Raw genomic sequence first — 23,145 nt, forward strand, 5'->3', positions numbered from 1 at the left:
CAACTAAAGAGACAATGACAATTAAATACAATACATGATCATGAATGGGATCTAACAAGGGAGGAGACAAGGCACAAAGGGACATTATTAGAACATGAAAAACTGGAATATAGAATGCAAGTTTTATATCATTGTTAAATTTATTGAACTTGAAAACTGCATGCAAGGTGGTTACACAAGTGAATATCCTTGTTCTTAGGAAATGTACATGACAGTATTTAGTGTTCAAGGATGATGTATACAACCTACATTCAAGTATTTAGAAAATGAATTGATAGATGGATGAATAGATAGCTAGATAGATAAATAGAATACGGCAAATATGGCAAAATGTTTAAAAATTGGTAAGTCTAGTTGTCCAGGGGAATAGAGGTATTTTGGAGTCTTTGTATGGGGTTTCTATTATTTTTCCAACTGCCCTGTAAGTTAAAAGTATTTCAAAGTAAAAAGTTAAAAATAAAAACTTTCCCATCTCAACCACTCCATTCACAATGTTAGGCTAACTTCCCCACCATCCACATCAAGCTTTTTGATGATATACCTGAGGGGTTATTTTATTAATGTCTGTCTGCCCCACCAGACTGCAAGCTCCAAGAGGATAGAGACAGTGTCCGTTTTTCTCCTCGTTATATCCCGAGATCCTAGCACAGTGCCCGGCACAGAGTAAGCCCTCAACAGATATTTTTTGAATGAACGTTTAGTTGAATGGGAGGTGAGAATGTGGGGGCAGTGAGTGTAAATGACTTAAGAAGACTGTGAACATACAGAGTGAGGGCTATACGTGGAGCAGGGCCAGGACTCATGAAGGGCTTTCACTCACCCTTCAAGCCAGCAGACACTTGAGCATGTTTAAATGCTGATGGGAAGGAGCTCAGCACAAGGAGTATGGGTCATGAAGCTGTAGGAGAGGACAGGAATTAGAGCAGAAACAGAAGAGTCAGCCTTAAAAGGATGGACTCTCTTCTCTGTTACAGGAACAAGAGCTAAGAACCCAACTAAGTCTGTAGGTTTGCTGGCAGGAAGTCCCACCAAGCCCTTTCTGTGAATTTCAGTAATGAAAGCAGCAAACCTGGATTCTCCGAGAAGCTCAGCATACGTGGTGGACATCGTTCCATTCACTTTTGCAACTCATGTAAAAAGGAAGCAGATGTTTTCTTCAACTGTACTGACGCACTGCAGAACAAAATAACAAGTTTCCAAAGCAACTCAGGAACAGAACTGCGACAGGCGATCTCAGTGTTCTCTTTATGGAGCATGCTTCCTCCCCAAACTGGGAAACAGTATGGTAAAATAATAATGGCTGATGCCAGCTGACTGCCAATTATATGTCAGGCACTGTTGCAGTACTTCATCTGCAATAATCTATTTGGTCCCCACATTACGATACGATTTTAAAAGTGAGGAAACCGAAGTGAGGGGGGCTAAGATAACTTACCCAAGATCACACAGCTTGTGGGTGGCAAAATCAGCTTTTAAACCCAGGGAGTATAGCTCCAGAATCCATGCTTTTAATCATTCCACTCTATCCCTCTCTAGGACAGAGGAAGGAGCATGTTGGAATCTGAAGACCTGGAGTCTTGTGAACATCTGTTTTCTCATCAGTAAAATGGCAGTGATCATTGATAATGACCACCATGCCTACCTTATGTGACTTTCAAAAGGATCATGAGATGTTGAAAATGGAAAAGCAGTATGTAAAAGAGACCATTATGCTACTCATAAGACCTAATAGCCTGTCTTCTAATTGGATCACAGTCTAAATAGGCCGTTGTTGAGATGGTGGGGTCCTGTAGCCAGAGCTGTCCCACAGTCCAGCAGCAGGAGGTTGGTGTTCACAGACCCTTTGAAAGGTTAGTCGATTCTCGTTGCATCAGCTTTAACGTCCCTGACCCAATTTTTCTTGATGACTGGTATGCAACATCTTGGTCCCTTCTTGCCCCTGGAAATACAGACACCCACCCCCTCCTACCTCTCCAAACAGTTGTGGCTCACGCCTTCACTCCTTCAATTCCACTGCATTACCTGAAGGAGTTACGGTTTAAAAAAAAAAAAAAAAAAAAAAAAAAGCCTGAATTACAGTTAATGGTGAGGTGCAGGCCAACAGGCTAAGTCAAACCTGTCCCAGTTTAGATGCAGAACTACAGACTGCCTGAGCCAGAAGAGAACTTCAAGGTCATCTTTTAGTGCAACTTCCCAACCTCCCTAAACCCATTTTATAGACCAGGAAAACTGAGGCCAGGCAGATGAGATGACACAAGTTAGTGTTGGGAGCAGGATTTCTTTAACTTGAAAATCGTTTTTTCAAGTAGGTTCAACACAAATGATTTCACCTTATCAAAATCCTGTCTGCAAAGTATTTCAATTACTTATATATTTGTTTCAGTATGTGTACCTTGCCAGAGAAGAGCTCAATCTTAAAATTCTGTTACATGCAAAGTTATCATATCACTCAAAGCCCATTCTTTACTGCAGTTGCCCTTGTTTGGCCATTTTAGGCATTCCCCAGGTAGAAAGGAGCTCGCTGTCCTCAGAGAGGAATGTTTGAGCCTCGGACTGCTCAGTATCAAGCACAGCCTGTTACTAAGTAGCTACCTCGGAGCTCGGTTTCCTGGTCTGGGAGAACAGAACCCACCTCATAGAGTCGGTGGGGGGGTGGGGGATCACAGGAAGTAATGCACTTTTGGCACCTCCCTGGCATTCTATACCTTTGTTATTATTTGGGTATAATTCCCTCCTCTCCTAAGCAGAGAGCAGTTCACCTTGATTAAGGGTCTTAGACCTTGGACCACCCAGGCGCTGGTAAGCCGAGGAGAAACCCAGCCTCACCAGGCCTGGAAATGTCCATTCCCCACCCCCTCTCCCCATTAAGACAGTGATAGGCCGGAGTTCTCCCGGTTGATAAATGAGAGGCGCTGGGAGGCTGCAGTGATGAGTGTTCGGAGAATCTGATTTGTGAGAAGGCGAAGCTCCAACACATGTACCATGGAGATGCTCAGGGAAGAGAGCCCGGCCTACCTGCCTGAAGGAGGGCAGGAGGGAGAAGGGACGGATGAAGGAAATGCTTAAGGGAAATGGACTGGAGGTGCCCAAAGAGGAAAATTTGAAAAGGAAAACAGAAGCTGACTCTCAAGAACCCATCTCGGTGGTGAGTACCATTAAAAGAAGGATCGCGAATTCGGGGGATACCGATTTTGGAAGAAATGCGAGATAGGGACAAAGGTGGGGTGTTAGAACTGCTGGAGATCGAGCCTCGTAAGCTATGGCGGGGGTACCCACGCGGCCCGGGGGTGACGCGGGGTTGGCGAGGGCCGGAAGGCGGGGTTATGGGGGGCACCGACCAGGGGAGGTGTGTGTGTGGGAGGTGGGCCAGACCCGGCCACGGGAGCCGCTGCCGCGTTCGCCCCGGGGCAGGTCAGCGACCCGGGGCCGGGGAGCCGCGGAGAGAACCCAGAGGGGGCCGCGGTTGCCATGGCGCTGGGCGGGGAGGGGGTGACTCGGGCCCCGCCCCAAGCCCCGCGGGGCCACCGGCTCCAGATGGTCCCGGGCCTCCCGCGGGAGCCGGCGGCCTGCGGCTGGGGGAGGCTATTGTCCTCCTTCCGCGGCGCCGCAGTCCCGCCGCTCGCGCCCGCGCGTCGCCACGCGCTCCGCCGCCACCGCCGCCGCCGCCGGCTCCGCGCGTCCCCCGCGCCGCTCGCGCCCCGTGACAGCGCCCGCTCGCCGCCAGCGGTGCGCCCAGCCGCCGCCAGCAACCGCCTCGCGCGGCCCGGCTGCGGGCGCGGCGACGACCGGTGCGGCCCCCGCCCGCCCGCGGCCGGAGCCTCCGCAGCCAGGTAGGTGCCGGGCGCCCGGGCTCGCTTTGTCCCGGCCGCCGGGGGCGGCGCGCTTTGTGCAGCGCGTGCGGGCGCCGGCAGGGTCGGGGTCGGGTCCGGCCGGGGTCGGGAGCCGCGCCGAGGAGGACGGCGGCGTCCGGCTCTCGCTCCCGCGGGGTCCCGGGGACGGGATGGAAAGTCATATGCCAGCTTCTCAGGTGCCAGCCAGCCCGAGGGCTGGGACGCGCGGGGGTTGGGGGGCGGGGGTCGAGGCTGGGGGGACGTGGGCTTTTCCGGAGCCGAGAGAGGAGTCTGGAAGAGAGTTCGGGCTGACAGATGCGTTCATGCGCTCGCCGCGGCTCTGACAGCGCCACGGTTCCGGGCGCAGAGGCTTCTCCGGGGCCAGGCGCTCGGGCGCACGCTCGGCCGTCTTTGCCCGGCGTCAGCGGATGCCGACTCTCTCCTGAGCTGCTTGGGGGCTCCCCCGGAGCCGTGTGGGCTCTCCTCTGGCTTCTTTGGTAGCGCTGTGTTCTCCTCCCTGCCCCCTCAAGTGTGTGTGTGAACGTGGGGGCACGGTTGGCTCTGGTGATGGTAACGAGTGGCAGAGGGAGACTGAGGCCCTTTCCTGAGGTGGGAGGCGGGTGTAAGGTGGCCGGGACATCTAGAGGGCTGTGGAGTCGTTGTCGTCGTCGTCATCGTCGTCGTCGTGTCCCCCTACTCCCACCCCCGCACAGTATGATGAAGGCCGCCTCGCCGGGGTAGACCGAGTACCGCTGCATCTACTCCGGCCCGAACCACCCCACTCTGCTAACCCCATGACACCGCATGTTCTTCTGAGACTCCAGCTTGGCCCTGTCCTAACCTGCTCCACGCTGTCCCTGTGGGTTCTCTCAGCCACCCTCCTCGCCTTCGTTTCCAGTGCTCTCCGGCCTGGGCAGGGTGTCCACAAACCACAAACCAGTTCTCCTTGAAGGTGAAGAGGGCAGAGAGAGTTCCAAATATGTCTCTGAGATGGAGGTGCTGGCTGACCTCTTGGCACATTAGGAAGAGCAGAGGGTTAGGAGGGGGAAGCTAGTACAGAGCTTAGATTTGTCCCTTAAAGAAACAGAGGTAACCTCAGGCCTGGGGGTGGTGGGAAGCAAAGGAAGGAGAATTAGTCTGAATAATTCTGCTTTTAGCAGAGAATTCTAAAGGAAAGAATCAGACAAAAACTCAGTCCCCCTCTATATTCCTATGTTCGTTGGAGAGGAGCATCTGTGCTTTATCAGGAGCACAGCCTGGAAGGAAATGGGTGGGGAGTAGTTCTACCTTTTCTCTTTTCTCCGATTGCCCCTCCATGCATCTCTCTTGCCTTCCCCGTAGCCCTGAGTTTGTGATTTTTTTCCTTTTCTCTCTCTGCCAGTTCATCCATTTATACTTTGAGTCAAATAAAAGACTTTTCCTTTGCCAAAGTTCCATTTCTCTAATCCATTATTCACCCTTTGCCATTTCCCCAGCTCTGCCTCTCTGCTCCCTAGCCCGATCGTCCTCCGTCCACACTGCTGGGGGTAGCCTGTGCCAGGGCATCAGCTCTAGTTGTCTCATTAGATTTAGAGCCCGTCTGAATTCATTTTCTTATCTCATCGTTAGAGCCTCCTGACTCTTTGTGTGTCCTGAGGTTTCTGAAGAGAAGTTTTCTTTGAGTATAGCTGGGGATAGGGCCTTTCCACACCCAGAAGTGACCCCCCAGGTCACACACATCCTGAAACTCTGTGTCTTCTCAGTCCTCACAGCTCCTCTGACCAGCCCCATCTGCTCCCCATCTTTCTACCCCCGTGGCCCTCAGAATGTGGTCCCCAGGCAAGCAGCTTTAGCATCAACCTGGAGCAGGTGAGATGTGCAAATTCTTGCCCCTGCCCCAGATCTGCTGAATCAGAAACTCTGGGGGCCGGGTCCAGTGATCCATGTTTTCACAAGCCCTCCAGGAAATTGTGATGCACACCAATCTGAGAATCCCTGGTCCCGACTTACAGTACTCAGCCCCGAAGTACTCCAGCTGAGGCACAGAGTAGATTGCCTGCTCCCATTTCCCTTCCTTCCTTGAGCTTTTCTCTGGCTCCAAGAAAGAAATTAATGATGGGGAAAAAAAAAGGAATTATGGCCAATCCATTCAGTATATCTTTATTGAATACCTATTGCACCATGCTTGGAAAACACAAACAGAAAATGAGTAAGACGCAGCCCTTGTCCTCAGTGAGTTAAAAGTAGAACAGGCAGAGAGGCACAGAAACAGCCAACTGTAATACAACGTGATAAGGGCAATAATAGCTGCGCATCTCCAGTGCTGTGGGAGCACAGAGGAGGGAATGACAAACTCTCTCTGAGGGAGGTAAAGAATTAATCAAGAGCAGGATGTGGTGAGGAGGAATTAGGGTACAAGTCAGGCTCTAGCCCTGGGGATAGGATTTCTAGCTTTATGGGCCAGTCAAAATGAAAGGAAGAGGGGCAGCTGCCCTTGGGCGGAGCAGTCGGAGGTTCTGGCAGGACCCCAAGCCTGCACCTGGCAGGAGCTGGCATCACTCTGGCACTAACAGTGTAAGCTACTTGGGCCTGGCCCCGAGATCAGTGGCTAAGAATGAGGTGCTGGCGAAACTGTCATCTATATTAGCTGCTACACAGTCCCATTGCCAGAGTTGAGGAATCCACAGAGGAGAATAAGGTTGCAGGCTTGTGGGGTGGGGGGTGGAGGGGGGTGGGGGCAGGGAGGGCATAAGATTCCTAGTGAAAAGAGACCAGAGCAGGACTTGACTACAGGAATCTGGGGATGGCAGCGGGGAACATGGGAAACACAGCCTCTTGTCCAAAAAGCCACAGAGACTGCAAAGCCGGAATGCTTGAAAATCAGAACTCAGAGACCCGGAGATAAGAACTCAGAGGCCCTGGGCTGATCGCCACCAGGGAGCACCATTTGCATGGAAGTTTATGGGAATCATACTTGGGCTCTATGCAGTTTTTGGGGGTCCCAGGGCCACACACTGGTTTAGAGACCGAGTCTGCTTCCTTAAGTCTCTGTGGAGTACAAAGATATAAGCCAGGGTCCCAAACCCTCAAATGCCAGGCAAGTGACATAAGCACATGGAATGGCTGGTGGGAATGGTGGGGCCTGCAGAGAAATGGAGAGCACAGGCCTGCCTCATGGAACCCCAAATCAGTCATTTTTAACCAGCCTATTGGCCAAACAAAACATTCCCCAGGGCTGATTTCAGCAGGTTCATGACTCTTGGTAAAGGAAAAGGGGCCGTGTGAACAGGCAGCCAGGAGGCATGGTGTGTAGGTATTTTTGTGTGAGTGCTGAAAATATCCATTCCAAAGCTACGCGTGAGCAGGGTTGCTGGAGGAAGCTCTAATTAAAAGGACAGAGATGAACTGGAATTAGAATTGGTGCTGGGACTTGGGCAGGTTCCTCTCCAGCAGTTGAAAGTATTAGGTAACTCTAGTCCAGGTCATGCCTTGCCCTCAGCAGTGCTCTTTATTCAGGGTGACTCAGCTCTACCCTCAAATTTATTTTTATATAAATGTTTACAGAGAAAATTCAGAGAATCTGGAGGGGATCAGGGGAAATGCATTTTGGATGAGAAAGGAGTCCTTCGCCTAATGGAGACTGAGCTCCCTTTCTTGCTCCAGGGGAGCCCAAATCTAGGAACTTTAGAACTTTGGTCCCTTGTACTTTATTAGTGCTACTCCCAGGATGTCCCTAGCAGTTGTTTTCTCTTTGGGAGAAAGAGCTGGGGCAGATAACCCTGCCTTTCACATGGCCAAGTTCAGCTTCACACACCCAGTTGATGACAGAAGCCAAGTTCTGCCTCTGTGTGTCCATGGGAACACACCCAGCTCCCTACCCCACCTTCCCACCACCCATCATTTCTTCCTTCCCCAAACTGCACAAGAGGCTCACCGTCCATACCTCTTTGCTTTCCAGACCAGTGACTGCCAAGATCATAGCCCTAACCCTAGGAGGCTAAGGATTAAAAAGCCTCTGTATTTGAGAAGTACTGGGAAAATGAGAAAATGCAGAATTTGGGGTTCTGATAAGGTTATAGACCCAGCCCCCTCCCTTCCCTCGAATAACTGCTGTGTGCCGGATTGCATGAGAACTTTGGACAGTAGAGGTTTTTTTAACCCTCCCTCCCCCCAGCAGCTAATCTGAAGCTCGTTTGTTAGTTTTGAGAAGGACGGCATTCTGTTGGCTTAACGGAGTCATAAGTAGTGCCGGCAAGCGTCCATGGGCCCTAGAAGGGAGCGGTGGATGCTGACGTCTCAGGGGGAGCTCCAGAAAGTCAGAGGATCATGTAAATATTCTCCGTTTGTGAGGCCATGACCAAGAAATTGTCCCCAGGGTCAGCAGGAACCTGCTTTGAAACCCAGCGCTGTTCCTTTTAGCTGCAAGACCTCGGACCAGCGACTTAAATCTCACAGGAGCAGCTTCCTGTGAACCCCACTATGAAATGGGGTGGCTAATGCACCTGCTTCGTGGGCTGGGACGGGGTGATGCGTGAGAATGCAGGGGACACATATCACAGTGACATTTGTCCAGCACTGATTAACTGTTCCCTGTAGTGAACAAAAGGAAACAAAGGAGAGAGAGCCTCCCCTGAAGCCCTGGGCACTGTATCGATACCTGCCCAAGGACACACCCCGGTATTCTGGTGTGTCGTGGATACTTCTTGGCTGGAGAGCAGCATCTGGGTCTTTTCCTTCCCCGACCAGTACAGGGTAGAGGAGGCCGTCTTGTGTGGAGCAGGGCTCAGAATGGTGTTTGGAAGGGGGACTGAAAGAACTCAGTTTCTCCTCATGATTGGCTGGGGTAGAATCTGCCCGCATCACCCTGCCATCCTGAACCACGCCAAGGCCCGTGGCTTCAGCCCCCGTCTCTGCCCACCGGCCCACTCTGCCCCAGAGCTGGCAGAGCCCGTCCTCCCGGCTGCGTCGCTCAGGCACGGCTGCGCACCTGCTCCCTCCGTTGCGTGTCTGTTGCATTTCTGCCCTCCTGCTTCCCTGCCGGGCCTGTATCTCTCTCACCGGGGGCCGACTTCCTTTGGCCAGAAAGCGAGTGGAGCCGAGCCAGGGCCGGAAGCAGAGGGCATGGTGGCTGGAGGGCTCAGATGGCCCGAGAGGCCCCTCACCAGCCGCCTCCCCCCTTGCAGGAGCAGGAAGCCACCCATCGCCATGAGCAGCACCCTGTCGCCCACAGACTTCGACAGCCTGGAGATCCAGGGCCAGTACAGCGACATCAACAACCGCTGGGACCTGCCCGACTCTGACTGGGACAATGACAGCAGCTCGGCCCGCCTCTTCGAGAGGTCCCGAATTAAGGCCCTGGCCGGTGAGTGTGTCTTCCCAGCTTTCCTGGCCTGTCCTCCCCGCCCCAAGCCCATGGGCCTGGGGAAGATGCCGAGGAGACCGGAGAGGGAAGCCTGTGACCAAGAGTCCTCTGACTTTACGAGAGGACTCACTGTCTTCTTAAGCTGCTACACGAATGTGGCAGCCCTGGTCACCCTGTCAAACCCTGGTCCCCAATTCAGCTTCTAAGAACAAGCTTCAAGTCATCCAGAATATTCCTGAGCGGCCTTTTCCCCAAGCATGCAGAAGCCGTGCTAACCCCCGGACTCAGCTGTGTTCCCCTCTGTGCTCAGCTGACCGAAACAGCTTCCCTCTCCTGGCCTCTGCCCCTGAGTCGTGTCCTTTAATTCTTTTCCACGCTTCATCCTGCTGCAGTGACTTCTGCATCTACCCACCTCCCCCCTCCCCTGCCCTTCAGTCCCTCGGGCTGTCGCCCTTGATCTCCACTGTCATTTCCCACATCTGTTCTCCCTTACCACCTGCTGCCTGTTACTCCTATTTTTCCATCTACCTGTTCCCGGAAGCAGGTACCCTCCGCCTGCCACCGGCTTCCGCAGCCGCCCATTCTCCCGGGTTCACTCTCCTCCTGCCTCTGCCCGGCCCTCCACGACAGCCAGGGCTCTCCCCATCAGCTCCTCCCAGCACAAACAAACCTGTCAGACGGGCCTCTGGCTCTCCGCTCTCCTCTCTCCCAGGTCAGGAGTTGTCATAGCAATTGTGAGTGTAGCCAGCTGTCACCTGACACTGTCAGCGGCTGGGCGTGGGGCTGAGTCACCCTCCCACCCCAAGGCCACCCCATTGGGCTTCTGTCTTCTCCCCACCCCCCTCAACCTTCACACTGACCTCCTGGCCTCCCAGCCAGAGCCAGTGCTGGGTCCCAGCCCTCCCCCCGGGAAGCAGACTGTCCCAGAGAAGGAAAGAGCCTGTATGTTTTACAGGATCAACAGGTGACGTTTTTATAGCACAGGGTCCCAGGCCCCTCCCTGAACAGACCGAATTGGCATCTTTGGATATTCAGTCCAGGACTTTTAAGGATCCCCCCGTGTTACAGCTCAAAAGTGAGTCCTTTCCTGAGGCTCACAGGGCCGATCGGTGGAAGTTGGGATTTTGAAAAGAGAAAGAGTTTATTGCTAAGCGCAAAGCAAGGAGAGCCAAAGGCTTATAGGCTTTAAATCTGTCTTCTCTGGACTGGAGAAACTTTCAGTGTTTTATAGAATTCACACAGAGGAGGGCAGGCTTAGGATAATGAGCAAGGCGGTCAGTTCTGGGCTGGCTCGTGTTACTTCATTAATAATCATTAAGGGGGCTACATGCTTAAGTGCTGCCTTGGCATCTGTGTGCACAACATGTGCCACCCAGGGCTGCCCTGGCATCTTTGCACACATGACACGTGCCCCCCAGCTGTCCTAGTATCTGTGCACATGACACGTGCCACCCAGCGCTGCCCTGGTGTCTGTGTGCACGTGCCACGAGCCCACCCAGTGCTGCTGTTAGGTGTTTGTCGCCTCTGCACCCGGCTTTCCTGAAGAGGCATCTCTGCCCTGCATGGTGGGTGCCTCATGCGAGGAGATGCCAAGCCAGCCCTGAAGGAAGGCAGGCGGGGAGGGGAAAGTGACAAGAGCTGGAGCCCAGAGACAACTAGGAAGGGAATCTGGTAGATGGGTCCTGCCGTGGGGTATGCTTGGGGGTCCGGGATAGCACCTGGTCATTGCAGTGACAGGGAAGAGGGGCCAGAGCTGGAGATGACAGGAATGTGCAGTTAGAGGAGGTGACATAAGTAAACCATCGCACGGGGCTGGCTCCTCCTAAGCTTGCCTTCCGCTGCTTTCTGAGCTGGGGATCCAAGCTCGTGTCCCCGAGTCACCCAGAGAGGGGCTGTCCTTGCCAAGCCTGCAGCCCTCTGGAAAGCAGGAGTTTGAGGGCCCCTCTCCTGGATCTTCTGTATGTTCAGGCAACTCGGGGCCTGACGGGCAGGTCTCCCCTGTGCCCCGGCTGGGCCCAGCCCTGCCCCTGCCAGCCGAGCTCCGCCTCCCCCTCCCCCGCCATGTCCAACCTGTTTGTCTGGAGCCGCCTCTGCCACCTCGCCGCAGCCAGGTGCTCCCCGCCCTCTTCCCAAGCCACTGAGCGTCCCAAAGCCCCGGCGCCCAGGTCAGGCATCCCAGAACGCTTTCCCCCGTCCACGGGGCTTCCATCACCCCCGAATCCCCACCGCCTGTCTGGGTCCCAGCACAGGCTCCAGCGGGGAGTGGACACTGGGTCCTGCCCCAGGCAGGGAGAGAATGGACTCGAGGCCGCGGGCTCTGTAGAGGAGGCAGCGGCACCATGAATGGCGATGGGCTGAGCTGGGTGCGTGGGAACGGCCTGAATGGGGATGGGGAGTTTTACTACGAGGCTGGGGAGCAGTCCCAGAACCCCGGGGGCCTCCTGCTCTCACCGGCCGCCTTCATCAACCCCGCTCAGTACGCCAGCGTGCTGGAAGGACGCTTCAAGCAGCTTCAAGGTGAGCTCCCGGCAGAGGGGAGCCCCGTGGGAGGAGAGAGTGCCAGGGGTGGGGGAGCTGGGGGCTGGGAGGGGGCGCTGAGCGGAGGATCCGGAGGGGAGCGTCTTCCGGTAACTCGGATGTCTGTGTTGGGAGACAGCGTGCTGGTGTTTGGAGGGAATGATTACAAGTGGTCAGGAAAACACAACGATGTCAGTGGAATCGAGAGAGCCTTAGACACACTCAGGGAATGTGTGTGAGCGGCTGGTGTAGGTGTGGCCACGAGGTGCCCCGCTGGGTGGATGGGAGAGGGAGGGAGGGGGCTGGGAAAGGGACATCTGTGTGAGCAAACCCCCCCACCCCCCAACCCCCACTTAGTGCAGTCTCACTTGTGGTGGGTTTGGAGGTGAAGTGCCTCCTGGGAGAGTTCTAGAAGGAGAGAGGGGGAGCCTGCTTGTGGTTTTGCCAGATTTCTGAGTGGGTGTCTGGATCTGTGCAAGGAGGCGGTGTCTGTGGAAACTGAGTGTGTCAAAGGGAGTTTGTGCAAAGAGGGTCAGGTCTGAGCTGGCATGTGTTTTACTGGAACCACGATTTTAAGTTTCTTTCTGGGAGTTACCGTGTGTTGTAGGGTGTGCGTGTGTGCGTGTGTGCGTTCGTATCCAAATGTCATGGAAACTTGGGTACCTTGGGAAGTTGCCCGTTTTTCTGGGGCTTTGCTTTTGCCCCTTTTCGCTCCTAGCAACCACTCTCTCCACCCCTTCCCCTTTGCGTCTACCTGCACACCCCAATGTGCCTGGAATCAGGACGGTGCCCACTGGATCCCCGTTCAGGGCCTGCAGACCCGTAGGTGCTACAGAGCACATCCCACACAGCCCCTAGGACCCCGAGGTTGGCACAGGTCCAGGGGCTCGGGGGTGAGACAGGACAGATGGGAGTGCCTGGGCATTCATCTTAGGGCTGGTGCGTGGGAAGGTGACATTAAGGGATGAGTCTTTTTGGTTTCTGAGAAGCTGGTACCGAGAAGGAAATGAAAGTGCCTGTCCGGGCCCCGGCCACTTGGGTTTTCCTGGCACTGGGCTCCTCTGTCGGGAACGGACAGAAATCCCAGTCGCTGAAGCAGCTTCCAACGGCCTGAGTCTGCTCCCCCACTTTGTCACTTAGGGCTCACACAATGTCAATATGTTATTTTACTATGGGACCCAACAACCCCCCGCTGCACCCCCCATCTGCAGCCACTCCTGTGGACCAGACAGGGAGGTGGCTTCCCAGCCTCTTGGAGACAGATGGGCGGCTACCTCTGCCTGGCTTTTTGTTGTTGTTTTTGCTCACTGTTTTCCCAGTTCCCAACTTTCCAGATCTTGTTTTTCTTCTTGGCATTTGCCTGCTCTGGCATGTTTGTGAACCAGGCCTGGATCCCTTGGAGCGAACTGAATCAACCCATCCCAGAAGTACAGTGGCCGGTCTTTTCTTTAAGTTAGCTGAGGAGAGTGGGCTGGCTCAGGGGCCTGCCGCCTCTCTAACGTCAAGTCCTTCTAATGACCACTAGGAAGGCCCGCCGCTGTAATTGAAGTCCACACCCAAAAGGGAGCAGCCATCCCGAGGGCTGGCTGGGAGACATTCTTGGTATCCCTTTGGCTTGGGTTCCTCCTTCCTAACAGTAACTCACCAAGAAGTCGTGTTGTGCCAGACCCCGAGCCTGCACCCTCTGACTCATTTAATCCACACAATGACCCGTTGAAATAGAAAATAATATGCCCATTTTACAGGTGAGGAAATCTAGGCTCTGGGGGCTGAAGTAACTTGCCCAGTGTTTCACCCCTGTGACCCGACAGAACCCAACCCGAACCCACACCTTCCAACAGCCAGTGCCAAAGCCATTCCCCGCACATCCCGCTGCTTCCATGTTCTCTCATCCTTCCTTCTCAAAGCCTGTTCTCTGTCTCTTACTTTTTTATTCTTTACCTTCCTTATGAGCTTGTTCCAATTTCTTTTTTTTCCCAGCTCTTTTTAAGTTTCGGATTTTCCCCTCCCTGTCTCCCAGATCTTACTTCCCGCCTCCCTGGTTACCCCCTCCCTCCGCTTTCGGTTTTCCTGACTCGGGGGCAGTCCTGCCCACTGGTGTTTCGAAGCAGGTGTCATGTACTCGAGGGACAGAAATGACCCCGTGTCACCACCACAGATGAGCGTGAAGCCGTGCAGAAGAAAACCTTCACCAAATGGGTGAACTCGCACCTGGCCCGGGTGACCTGCCGGGTGGGAGACCTGTACAGCGACCTCCGGGATGGACACAATCTTCTCAGGCTCCTCGAGGTGCTCTCTGGAGAGACTCTGGTGAGCCACGGCCCGGGACGGGGAGAGAACCCGGGAACCCACAAGCAAGGGCCCTGCCATAGGAATTGCCCCGAGAGAAGAGTGAAACCACAGAGCACAAAGCAGTAGTTCCCACTGCCCCGAGGATGGTTTTATCCCGAGAAGCTTTGCTGCACGGATTAAAGAGTGGCATTGGTTTGTGGCGACAGTAACAGTGGCCCCACTGAAAACCTTTCTTTTCCCACCCACTCTCGGTGCAATTAATTCCCTTGGGAATCTTAATCAGTCCCTGAGCCTCCTCATCCGTGACCTCGGCTTTGGCTCTGGGAACCCTGGCCCAGCCTTGGGAGGCTCCGGGGAAGGTGTGCAGAGCAGGGCCATGGGAAGGCTGGGCTGGGAGGAGGAGGAGGCCCAGGGCTCTGGGTCATTGTGTCCCCTGCCCCGCAACAGCCAAAGCCCACCAAGGGACGCATGCGGATCCACTGCCTGGAGAATGTCGACAAAGCACTGCAGTTCCTGAAGGAGCAGAAGGTGCACCTGGAAAACATGGGCTCCCACGACATCGTGGACGGAAACCACCGGCTGACCCTTGGGCTGGTCTGGACCATCATCCTGAGGTTCCAGGTACTCAGCACAGGGTTACGGGCTCCGTGGACGACTCTGCTCCACGGACTGTTTTTGCTGGTCTGTGAATGAGAGATACAGAAATGGAGAGGAAGCTTCTAGAAGCCTTGAAGCAGCTTGCCGTTGCTGCGACTTCCAGGCACGGATGGGATCGGTAGTTCTCCGTGTGGAACGGGGCAGAGAGCAGCTTGGGGGTGGTCGAACGTGCATGGGGAGTGCCCTGTGGCCCGATCTGGGCGCTGGTCGTGTCCGGTACGGCCCCTCATTGGTCCAGGGTGGCTTGGAAATTTTAAAACCTGGTCCTTCACACATGGAATTTGAGAACTGCTTTGGGGGGCTGGTCCCTCAAACTCTGCTTGTAACTCCTTCCTGTACCCTGGGCAGAGCCAGTCCAATGTCCTGAAGCCATCGCAGCTCTCCCAATTGCCCCTTCACTCCCAGATGTAACTTCCCCTACGCCTTCAAAACCGAGCTCCCAGAAAATGTCCGCTCATCCACCTTTGGTTCCCCACACAGAGGAGCCAGCTTCCTTCCCTTGGAGGCACTTCCGCTCCTCCGACTTCCTGCCCCGTTCTTCTGCCTCTACTCCCTCGGGCCCGCTGTGTTGTGGTCGCTAGCTTCCGTCAGAAGGGCAGGCCCTGGCCCCATGCCCCTATTATGGGAGTCTGATGAGCAGTTTCCCGCGATCTCCTCTGAGTCCCTGGTAACACCAGGAGCCCCTGCTCAGAGAGTGAGGGCCTTCCTTCCCGCCTCAGATCCAAGACATCAGTGTGGAAACAGAAGACAACAAGGAGAAGAAGTCAGCCAAGGACGCCTTGCTGCTGTGGTGCCAGATGAAGACTGCAGGGTGAGGATGCCGGGGAGCGAGGCAGGGAGGGTGGCTGCACCGAGGAAGGGTGGCCCCAGCCGCTGCGAGGAGCCACAGGCCGGGGACTGTCCCCAAGGCACAGACTGGGGCTCAGCCCTGCTCCCCATCTCTCTTCACAGGTACCCCAACGTCAACGTGCACAACTTCACCACCAGCTGGAGAGACGGACTGGCCTTCAACGCCATCGTTCATAAACACCGGTGAGAGCCAGCACACACGCTCGTACGGAGGAAGAGAGGAGCCACACAGCAGTAACAAGGAATGACCAACGGGAGGGGAACCGGGATATGGGGGCGCAGTACTCCCCAGAGAACTGGCGGTGGGAAGCAAGGGTGGGAGGGATACAGGCTGGGCGTGGGGGCAGTGGGGGCAGGTTTGTGGGGCCTACACTGAGGCAAAACAAATTGGTGATTGAGGTATTAAAAACAGGAGTGGGTTTACTTTTCCTCTTTAGGATCTGATGTGGGGTTTTTTTTTGTTTGTTTTGTTTTTATGAAAAACAATTTATATTGGAAAAAAAAAACCCTAATGGGATCTCTTTTCAAATCACACAACACTTGAATTAATCAATCAGAAAACAATAACTTAAAATCTTCAAGACAGGAAACAAAACAGTAGTTATATATACATATATATACACATTTTAATTTTTCATAATTGAAGTTCTTGATATTTACCCAAATGAAATCACAAAATACTGAAAGCAACAGAATTATTCTCTTTTTCTTTCTCTTCTTTTTTTTTAAATAACCAAATTCTAGTATTCAAATAGAAATATTCTAATTTTTCTTTTGTAGGATTCTATTCTTGAATTAAAAGTATGATTGGAATATTAATATAGTATCTATGGAGATAGCTTTTTAGCTAATTTCAAAATCTTGTTGGTAAAGAGCAGTTTTATTATGTCATTGTTTATCAAAATAAGTTCTGCAACTGCATAAAATGTACTGCTAAACTATATTCCTTTGCTAATTTCTTCACTAGATGTTAGATTGTACCTGGATATATGAAGCAGCATCTATTCATATTACAGACCATAATCAGCCAACATTTGAAGTTTTACATTTTCTTAACTTGACTTATGGAAATGTTTAAGGAAGCAATAACCCCCTCTTCACATGTTATTGAATGAAATGAGCATTTTCAGCATTAAAACAATCCATGGGTCTTGTAATGGAAAAGATACTTACAAGATGACATTCTGCTTTGATCTGAAAACTAAGTTAAACTGAGTGAAACAAAAATCATAAAGAGATTGATATTTTGCACCCAGGGTATGTTTGTTCAAAAATCTTTGCTACCGAAGTAAAGAGTTGGCAACCACAGTGATCAGCAGTTAAAGCAATGTCAACAAAATAAGAAGTCATAAGAAATGCACAATTTTTCTGAAAGAGAGCAGTACCTGTATTTTAAGGATTGAACTTGATGGCTCATAACAACCATTCCTAAAATTTAATTCCTTCTATCTTCTCATACTGACGTGCTTTTGATACCTTTCTCTCTTCCCTGTCCACCCAGGCCAGACCTGCTGGATTTTGAGTCCCTGAAGAAGTGTAATGCACACTATAACCTGCAGAATGCTTTCAATCTTGCTGAAAAGGAGCTGGGGCTTACCAAACTTCTGGATCCTGAAGGTGGGGGCAGAGCTGTGTAAAAAAAAGAGGCTGTGGGGTAGAGGCAGCAAGTAGGTTAGTGGTTTCCAGGGTCTGGGGAGAGGGGAGAATGGGGAGTGACTGCTCTTGCATATGGAGTTTCTTTTTGGAGTGGGGAGAATGTTCTGGAATTAGATAGTGGTGATGATTGCACACCTTGTGAACATGCTAGAGACCACTGAATTGTGTACTTTAAAAAGCTGTGCTTTGCGGAATGTGAATTATATCTCCACTAAAAAGAAGACAAAAAGGAAGAAAGGCTTTCTCCCCCTGAGGGAGAAAGAGCCATGGGATGTTGGCTCTATCCCAGGCCTGCCACACGCAGCTGTGTGACTTAGAGCCAGTTGTTTGACCTCTCTGTGTGGCTCCATTTCCTCGTCTCTAAAACGTGAGGCTCGTTCTTCATGGTTTCTCAGGGCCCTTCTTAGTCTAAAATTCCAGAATTCTAAACAAGGCTGCATGGCCTTGAAGTCTCACCAACAACTGGCCTCATGGTAGCCGCCCCTGGGGTGACAATGGAGACGCTGATTATATCCACACCACGCTTCGAGCCCTTGTTTCATACCCAGCACCACACGTGATGTGCTTCAACTAACTTGGTCCTCACAACAACACTTAGAAATGTGTGCCATTCTATCCCCCGTTTATGGAAGAGGCAGTGGAGGCCTAGAAAGAAAGGTTAAACGACCAGCCCAAGGTCATAGCGCTGGTGGAGCTGAGGTTTCCCAGTGGGCAGGCTGGCTCCAGAGCCCGTGTCCTCACCTCTTGGTGGGGCCGGAAAAGGGAAGCAGAGAAGGGCCAACTGACTTCTCTGCTGAAAACGTTCCTTCCAGAGCTCCTTGGGCAGATTTCAGTCTTGGTCATTTTTTTCCCTGTTTTCTCCCTCTTTTTCCATCCCTTGCCTCCTTAGTCCAAAATGACAAATGTCAGCTCACTAATGATGGAAGTAGGCGAGACACAATGTTCCTAGGAGAACATTTGAGAAGCACTGCAATAATAAAGAACACAGAAGCAGGGCTGGGTATTCTGTAACTTTCCAAGATGGTTTGAGTGTCTCCTGCCTGTTCAGAGGCAATTGAGAGGGTTTGCCACCTCTTAACCTTACCTTTAGGTGGGAGAAAATCTGGCCTCATTAAGAGAGGCTGGGGATTTCGAGTCATAGTCAGCCTGGGTCCTTGCAGTGGAAGCAGAGATTCGGCTCGCAGGCCATTTGGCTGGACTTTGGCCTGGAGGTCAGACCCAGAGCTGTGTGCTGAGTGGCCCTGAGAACCAGCCCTGCACCCCCAGGCCCATTGCTCAGAACATCCGAGTTCGGGAGGCTCAGTTCATACCTTCCGTCTTGCTGCCCCTGAATGAGGCCACCCCTTGGACATCTTTCCAGCCCATAAGTCCACGATCCATCCCCAAATGGCCCTCGGTTTCTTGCCTTACCTCCCCAAACAACTCTTTTTGGTCTCCACTGAGAACAATGGGTTCAGGCCTCATTGGGCTTCTGGGTTCCACATGCTGCTTGGAGGGCGCTTCCCATGTCTAGGGGGAGAAAGAAGATGAGCTTTGTCACGGCCTTGTGGTCTGAAGGGTTTAGTCATCGTTTGGCTCTGAAAGGGGACTGGAAAGACGCCTGGGAAAGCCAGAAGGGCCCTGGGACTGGAGTAAGGGCGTCAGGTTGCAGACGTGGCTCCAGGAGGCCTGCTTCTAACCTCCGCCTGAGCTGGGTGGTCCTTTCCTTCAGATGTGAATGTGGACCAACCGGATGAGAAATCGATCATTACCTATGTGGCTACTTACTACCACTACTTCTCCAAAATGAAGGCTCTGGCTGTGGAAGGCAAAAGAATTGGCAAGGTACTCGCTGCCACAGGGTTGAAGGCGTGCAGGCCAGGGGAGGCCCCTGGCCTGCACACCTAATGCAGAGGCAGGGTGGAGCTGCGGGGCAGGAACCCCACAGACAGGACCCCACACCCCTGCCTCGCAGGTGCTGGACCAAGCCGTGGAGGCCGAGCGGCTGGTGGAGAAGTATGAGTCCCTGGCCTCAGAGCTGCTGCAGTGGATCGAACAGACCATCGTCACCCTCAACGACCGGCAGCTGGCCAACTCCCTGAGCGGGGTCCAGAACCAGCTGCAGTCCTTCAACTCCTACCGCACTGTGGAGAAGCCACCCAAGTAGGTGCCCCCCCAGGCCACACCCTGCAGAGTCACACCTGCCCGGAGCAGGTGGACTTTTTGGGGATGGAGCCCAAATTTGGGCAGCCCTTTGGGAAGGAAATTTGGCAGGACCCAAATGCACTGGAGGATCATTTACCCCAGTCCAGTGCACCCAGAGCTTCCCAATGACATAACTGTTCCCAAATAGGACATTTCGTGATTTTCCACTTTTAAAAATCATGCTGTGGAAATGGTGGCTCTGGTGCATGGAGCTGGTACAGTTCCACTCGGCTAAGGTTACTGGTCAGGGGGCCGCAGCCACCCAGCCCCAGGATAGGGACGGGTGGGAGTGGCTCCGGCGGCAGTGTCGCTGCCAGCTCGCAGCCGGCTGCTAAGGCTCGATCATTGCTGTCCTTCAGTCATCACCATCAGGCAGTTCTCTACGGTACCTGCTAAAACGCGTTTTCTTGATCATTGAGCTCTTTTGGAATGAACAGGTTTGAGCTCCAGAACTGATATCAATCCAGAAAATATTTTTTCCTGTACATCCCAGGGAATGATTTGATCTGTGCCCTTTGACTTAGAAAGTCCTCTTCGGGATGTTGAACAAGAATGGTCACCAGTGTGATCTGTGTGAAAGGAAGACGAGTCAGAGTGCAGCCAGTGAAAGTAATGTTGGAGAGATGGGCGTATTGACATGAAATGATGATCATGAAAAAATACACAGAAAAACAGGTTGCAAAACAGTTATTTGTAGACAGCAGAGAGTAGTGTTAAACGTGCAGGCTCAAACTGTCTTGAGTTCAAATCCTGGCTCTGCCACTTAGCAACTGTGTGTGACCCTTAGACAAATTATTTAGCTACTCCATGCCTTGGTTTTCTCATCTGGAAGAGGGGGATATACTTAGGTAGACAATGGTAAGAATTAAATGAGTTAATGCCCACATAGTCCTGAGACCAGGGCCCGGTTCACTGTGAGAGAGTCCCTGATAAATGATGTCAACCCGTGTGTGCAAAACAAAAATCATACCTGTGCATGCCAAAGAGTAACAGCCATCTTTTCTGTGTGGTTTTCGGTTATTTTTTCAAGTTACGTTTTTTTTGGTTTGCCAGTACTTTCTGGCTTTTACCCAAAGAGCATGCCTTGCCTTTTTAAGAAGAAAAGCAACACAGGACACTTGATTTTGAAGAAAGTGGCCTTTGACGCTGATCCTACCCTGGCTCTGGCCCCAGGTTCACCGAGAAAGGGAACTTGGAAGTGCTGCTTTTCACCATCCAGAGCAAGCTGCGTGCCAACAACCAGAAGGTCTACACGCCCCGCGAGGGCCGGCTCATCTCCGACATCAATAAGGTCCGCAGCCCGCAGCCCCTCCCACGGCCGGCTGCCCTCGATGGCCGCTGGCCCACACGCCATCCACAGGTCCCCAGACCTGGGGCCGTCTCCGCTCCAACTTGAACACCACTGTCCCTGCAGCCCATGGCCTCCTCGGTGCCGTGCATCTATCTCCCTTCCTCCCCAACCTCTCCCTGCGCCAGTTCACGTAACAAAATTGTGTACCAGATTCCTTACCCCATAAACAACAATAAAAGATTAAAAAAAATGAAGATGAGATTTGGCCACGGTCCTCCACTACAAACCCACCAGACGGTTTCCATTGTTCCCAAGCTGCCCTTGTCCATCTCCATGCGCCGGCTTCCCGTGGCTTCATGGCCCTCCCAGCTCTGCCCCTGCCTGTTGGGGGTCTGCCCGGCCACATTCCACAGACCCATCAGACTGAGCTTCCGTGGGACCTACCTCGGGCCCCTGGCCCCACTGACACCTCCCCAGCCTGGCTTCCCAGACGCTGGCTTTTTGCACTGACCCCATCTGCCTGTGCAGGCTTGGGAGCGGCTGGAGAAAGCTGAGCACGAGCGCGAGCTGGCCCTGCGCACCGAGCTGATCCGCCAGGAGAAGCTGGAGCAGCTGGCCGCCCGCTTCGACCGCAAGGCCGCCATGCGGGAGACCTGGCTCAGTGAAAACCAGCGCCTTGTGTCCCAGGTACGAGGCAGGGGGACAGGGAGCCTGGCGGTGTGGGGGCTAGAGAAACGAGAGGAGAGAAGATGGCCAACAAGTCCCGGAAGTGGGTCCTGGAGGTTTGAAGAGAAGGCAGGGCTAGTGAGCTGGGATGGGAAGAAGAGGAGAGGATGCCTCGGGGAGTTGGCGTCTGGCAGCAGGAGCACTCGGGATGGAAGGGGCAAGCAAAGAAGCTGCCCCTTGGTTTCCACACCTCCCCGCCCCACCCGGCCACAGGACAACTTTGGGCTGGAGCTGGCCGCGGTCGAGGCAGCGGTGCGGAAACACGAAGCCATCGAGACGGACATCGTGGCCTACAGCGGCCGGGTGCAGGCGGTGGACGCTGTGGCCGCGGAGCTGGCCGCCGAGCGCTACCACGACATCAAACGCATTGCTGCGCGGCAGCACAACGTGGCACGGCTCTGGGACTTCCTGCGGCAGATGGTGGCCGCCCGGCGGGAACGGCTGCTCCTCAACCTGGAGCTGCAGAAGGTGTTTCAGGACCTGCTCTACCTCATGGACTGGATGGAGGAGATGAAGGTACCCAGGGGCTGTGCACAGTGGGCATCTGAAAGCAAGACCGGGGTTCGGGGGTCGGGGACCATGAGGGCCCCACCATGGGGACTCTCGCCCATTTGCTCAGCCTGCCTCAACCGGGTGTGTGCCAGCCCAGGGCACTGCCCCAATTCCAATGAACAAAACCCACAGCTCCCCATTCTCTTGGGGCTCAAACATGTGGATGCGGAAATAAACATAATAGCAGCTGGCAATGGGAGCTGTGGGGGAACCAGAACAGGGTTGCATGATGGGTGGACAGGAAAGCCTTCTCCAAATGGTGCCATTTAAGCTGAGATCAGAATAATAAAAAGAGCCAGACCAGGGAGTGCTAAGCCCCCAGGCTCGCACATGCGTGGCCCTCTCAGGCCCAGAAGGCAGGCTGGGGTGGGGTGGGGGGCTGACAGAGCAGGGAGAGTGGGTGGTGGAAGGAGATTGGGCGGCAGCAGCCGGCTCACCTATGGCCTGATATACCTGGGCACAGAATCTGGATCTTCAAAGGAATGTGGAGCATTTAAAGTGCTTCCTAGAAGGTGCTGGAAAGGGGAGAGAGGTGATTCTGACTTAGGTTTTTAGAAAGTTCTCTGGTTGCTGGGTAAAGGAGGTGTGTGGGGGCCCCAGTGGGAACCAGAGACCATTAGAGGCTGCCACAGTCCTCCAGATACCAGGGGCGGGGAAGGAGCAGGCTACATCTGGGAGAGACTCCAAAGATGCTGGGCTGCTGGGAGTTGTGATGATAGGAGGGCGGTGGTGATTCTGGGGCCTGGAGTATGAGTCACAGTCATGATTCCAGGAGAGGATTTAGTAAGGAAGTCCTAAGGGAGGGGAGTTGAGGACAAGGGTGCCAGCCCAGAGCTAGGGTGTGTGTTTGTGTGTGAGTGTGTGTGCGCGTGTGTGTCAGGGCTGGCAGGGGCACGGGTGCCCATTAGGGAACAGGCCCTGGAGCCCCCCAAAGAGGTCAGAGGCACGGTGGAGCCGGGAGCCGGGAGCACGGTGGGCATGGCTGCTTGGCGGGGCCTCAGCGTGCCCGTGGGCCTGGCAGGGCCGGCTGCAGTCTCAGGACCTGGGCAAGCACCTGGCGGGGGTGGAGGACCTGCTGCAGCTGCATGAGCTGGTGGAAGCGGACATTGGCGTGCAGGCCGAGCGGGTGCGGGCCATCAGCGCATCCGCGCTGCGCTTCTGCGACCCGGAGAAAGGTGAGACCCCAGGAAGGAACTGGGCCGGTGGGGAGTGGGGGCTGGGACGGCAGGGGAACTGAGAGCCAGGGAGGG

The 23,145-nt window shown here is 53.8% G+C and overlaps 1 protein-coding gene across 4 annotated transcripts in view; it reads left to right on the forward strand.

Annotated features, from left to right (window-relative positions):
- Nucleotides 1–2,985: 2,985 nt before the first annotated feature.
- Nucleotides 2,986–23,145, forward strand: part of SPTBN2 (spectrin beta, non-erythrocytic 2) — a 38,858-nt gene continuing 18,698 nt past the window's right edge. The window contains exons 1-13 of one of the 4 annotated variants that reach the window (XM_037839203.1): nucleotides 2,986–3,145; nucleotides 8,993–9,171; nucleotides 13,847–13,998; nucleotides 14,428–14,601; nucleotides 15,357–15,448; nucleotides 15,589–15,669; nucleotides 16,988–17,103; nucleotides 18,854–18,966; nucleotides 19,097–19,284; nucleotides 20,500–20,617; nucleotides 21,146–21,304; nucleotides 21,557–21,859; nucleotides 22,917–23,070. In XM_037839203.1, the coding sequence (XP_037695131.1) occupies nucleotides 9,015–9,171; nucleotides 13,847–13,998; nucleotides 14,428–14,601; nucleotides 15,357–15,448; nucleotides 15,589–15,669; nucleotides 16,988–17,103; nucleotides 18,854–18,966; nucleotides 19,097–19,284; nucleotides 20,500–20,617; nucleotides 21,146–21,304; nucleotides 21,557–21,859; nucleotides 22,917–23,070 (1,807 nt within the window). In that variant the 5' untranslated portion in view covers nucleotides 2,986–3,145; nucleotides 8,993–9,014. Of the gene's footprint in view, nucleotides 3,146–3,677; nucleotides 3,831–8,055; nucleotides 8,138–8,992; nucleotides 9,172–11,327; nucleotides 11,689–13,846; nucleotides 13,999–14,427; nucleotides 14,602–15,356; nucleotides 15,449–15,588; nucleotides 15,670–16,987; nucleotides 17,104–18,853; nucleotides 18,967–19,096; nucleotides 19,285–20,499; nucleotides 20,618–21,145; nucleotides 21,305–21,556; nucleotides 21,860–22,916; nucleotides 23,071–23,145 lie in introns of those variants that run through there. The other 3 variants (XM_037839199.1, XM_037839200.1, XM_037839202.1) reach the window with 3 other exon arrangements.

Source organism: Choloepus didactylus, chromosome 6 (genome assembly GCF_015220235.1).
Source record: "Choloepus didactylus isolate mChoDid1 chromosome 6, mChoDid1.pri, whole genome shotgun sequence".
Classification (NCBI taxonomy): domain Eukaryota; kingdom Metazoa; phylum Chordata; class Mammalia; order Pilosa; family Megalonychidae; genus Choloepus; species Choloepus didactylus.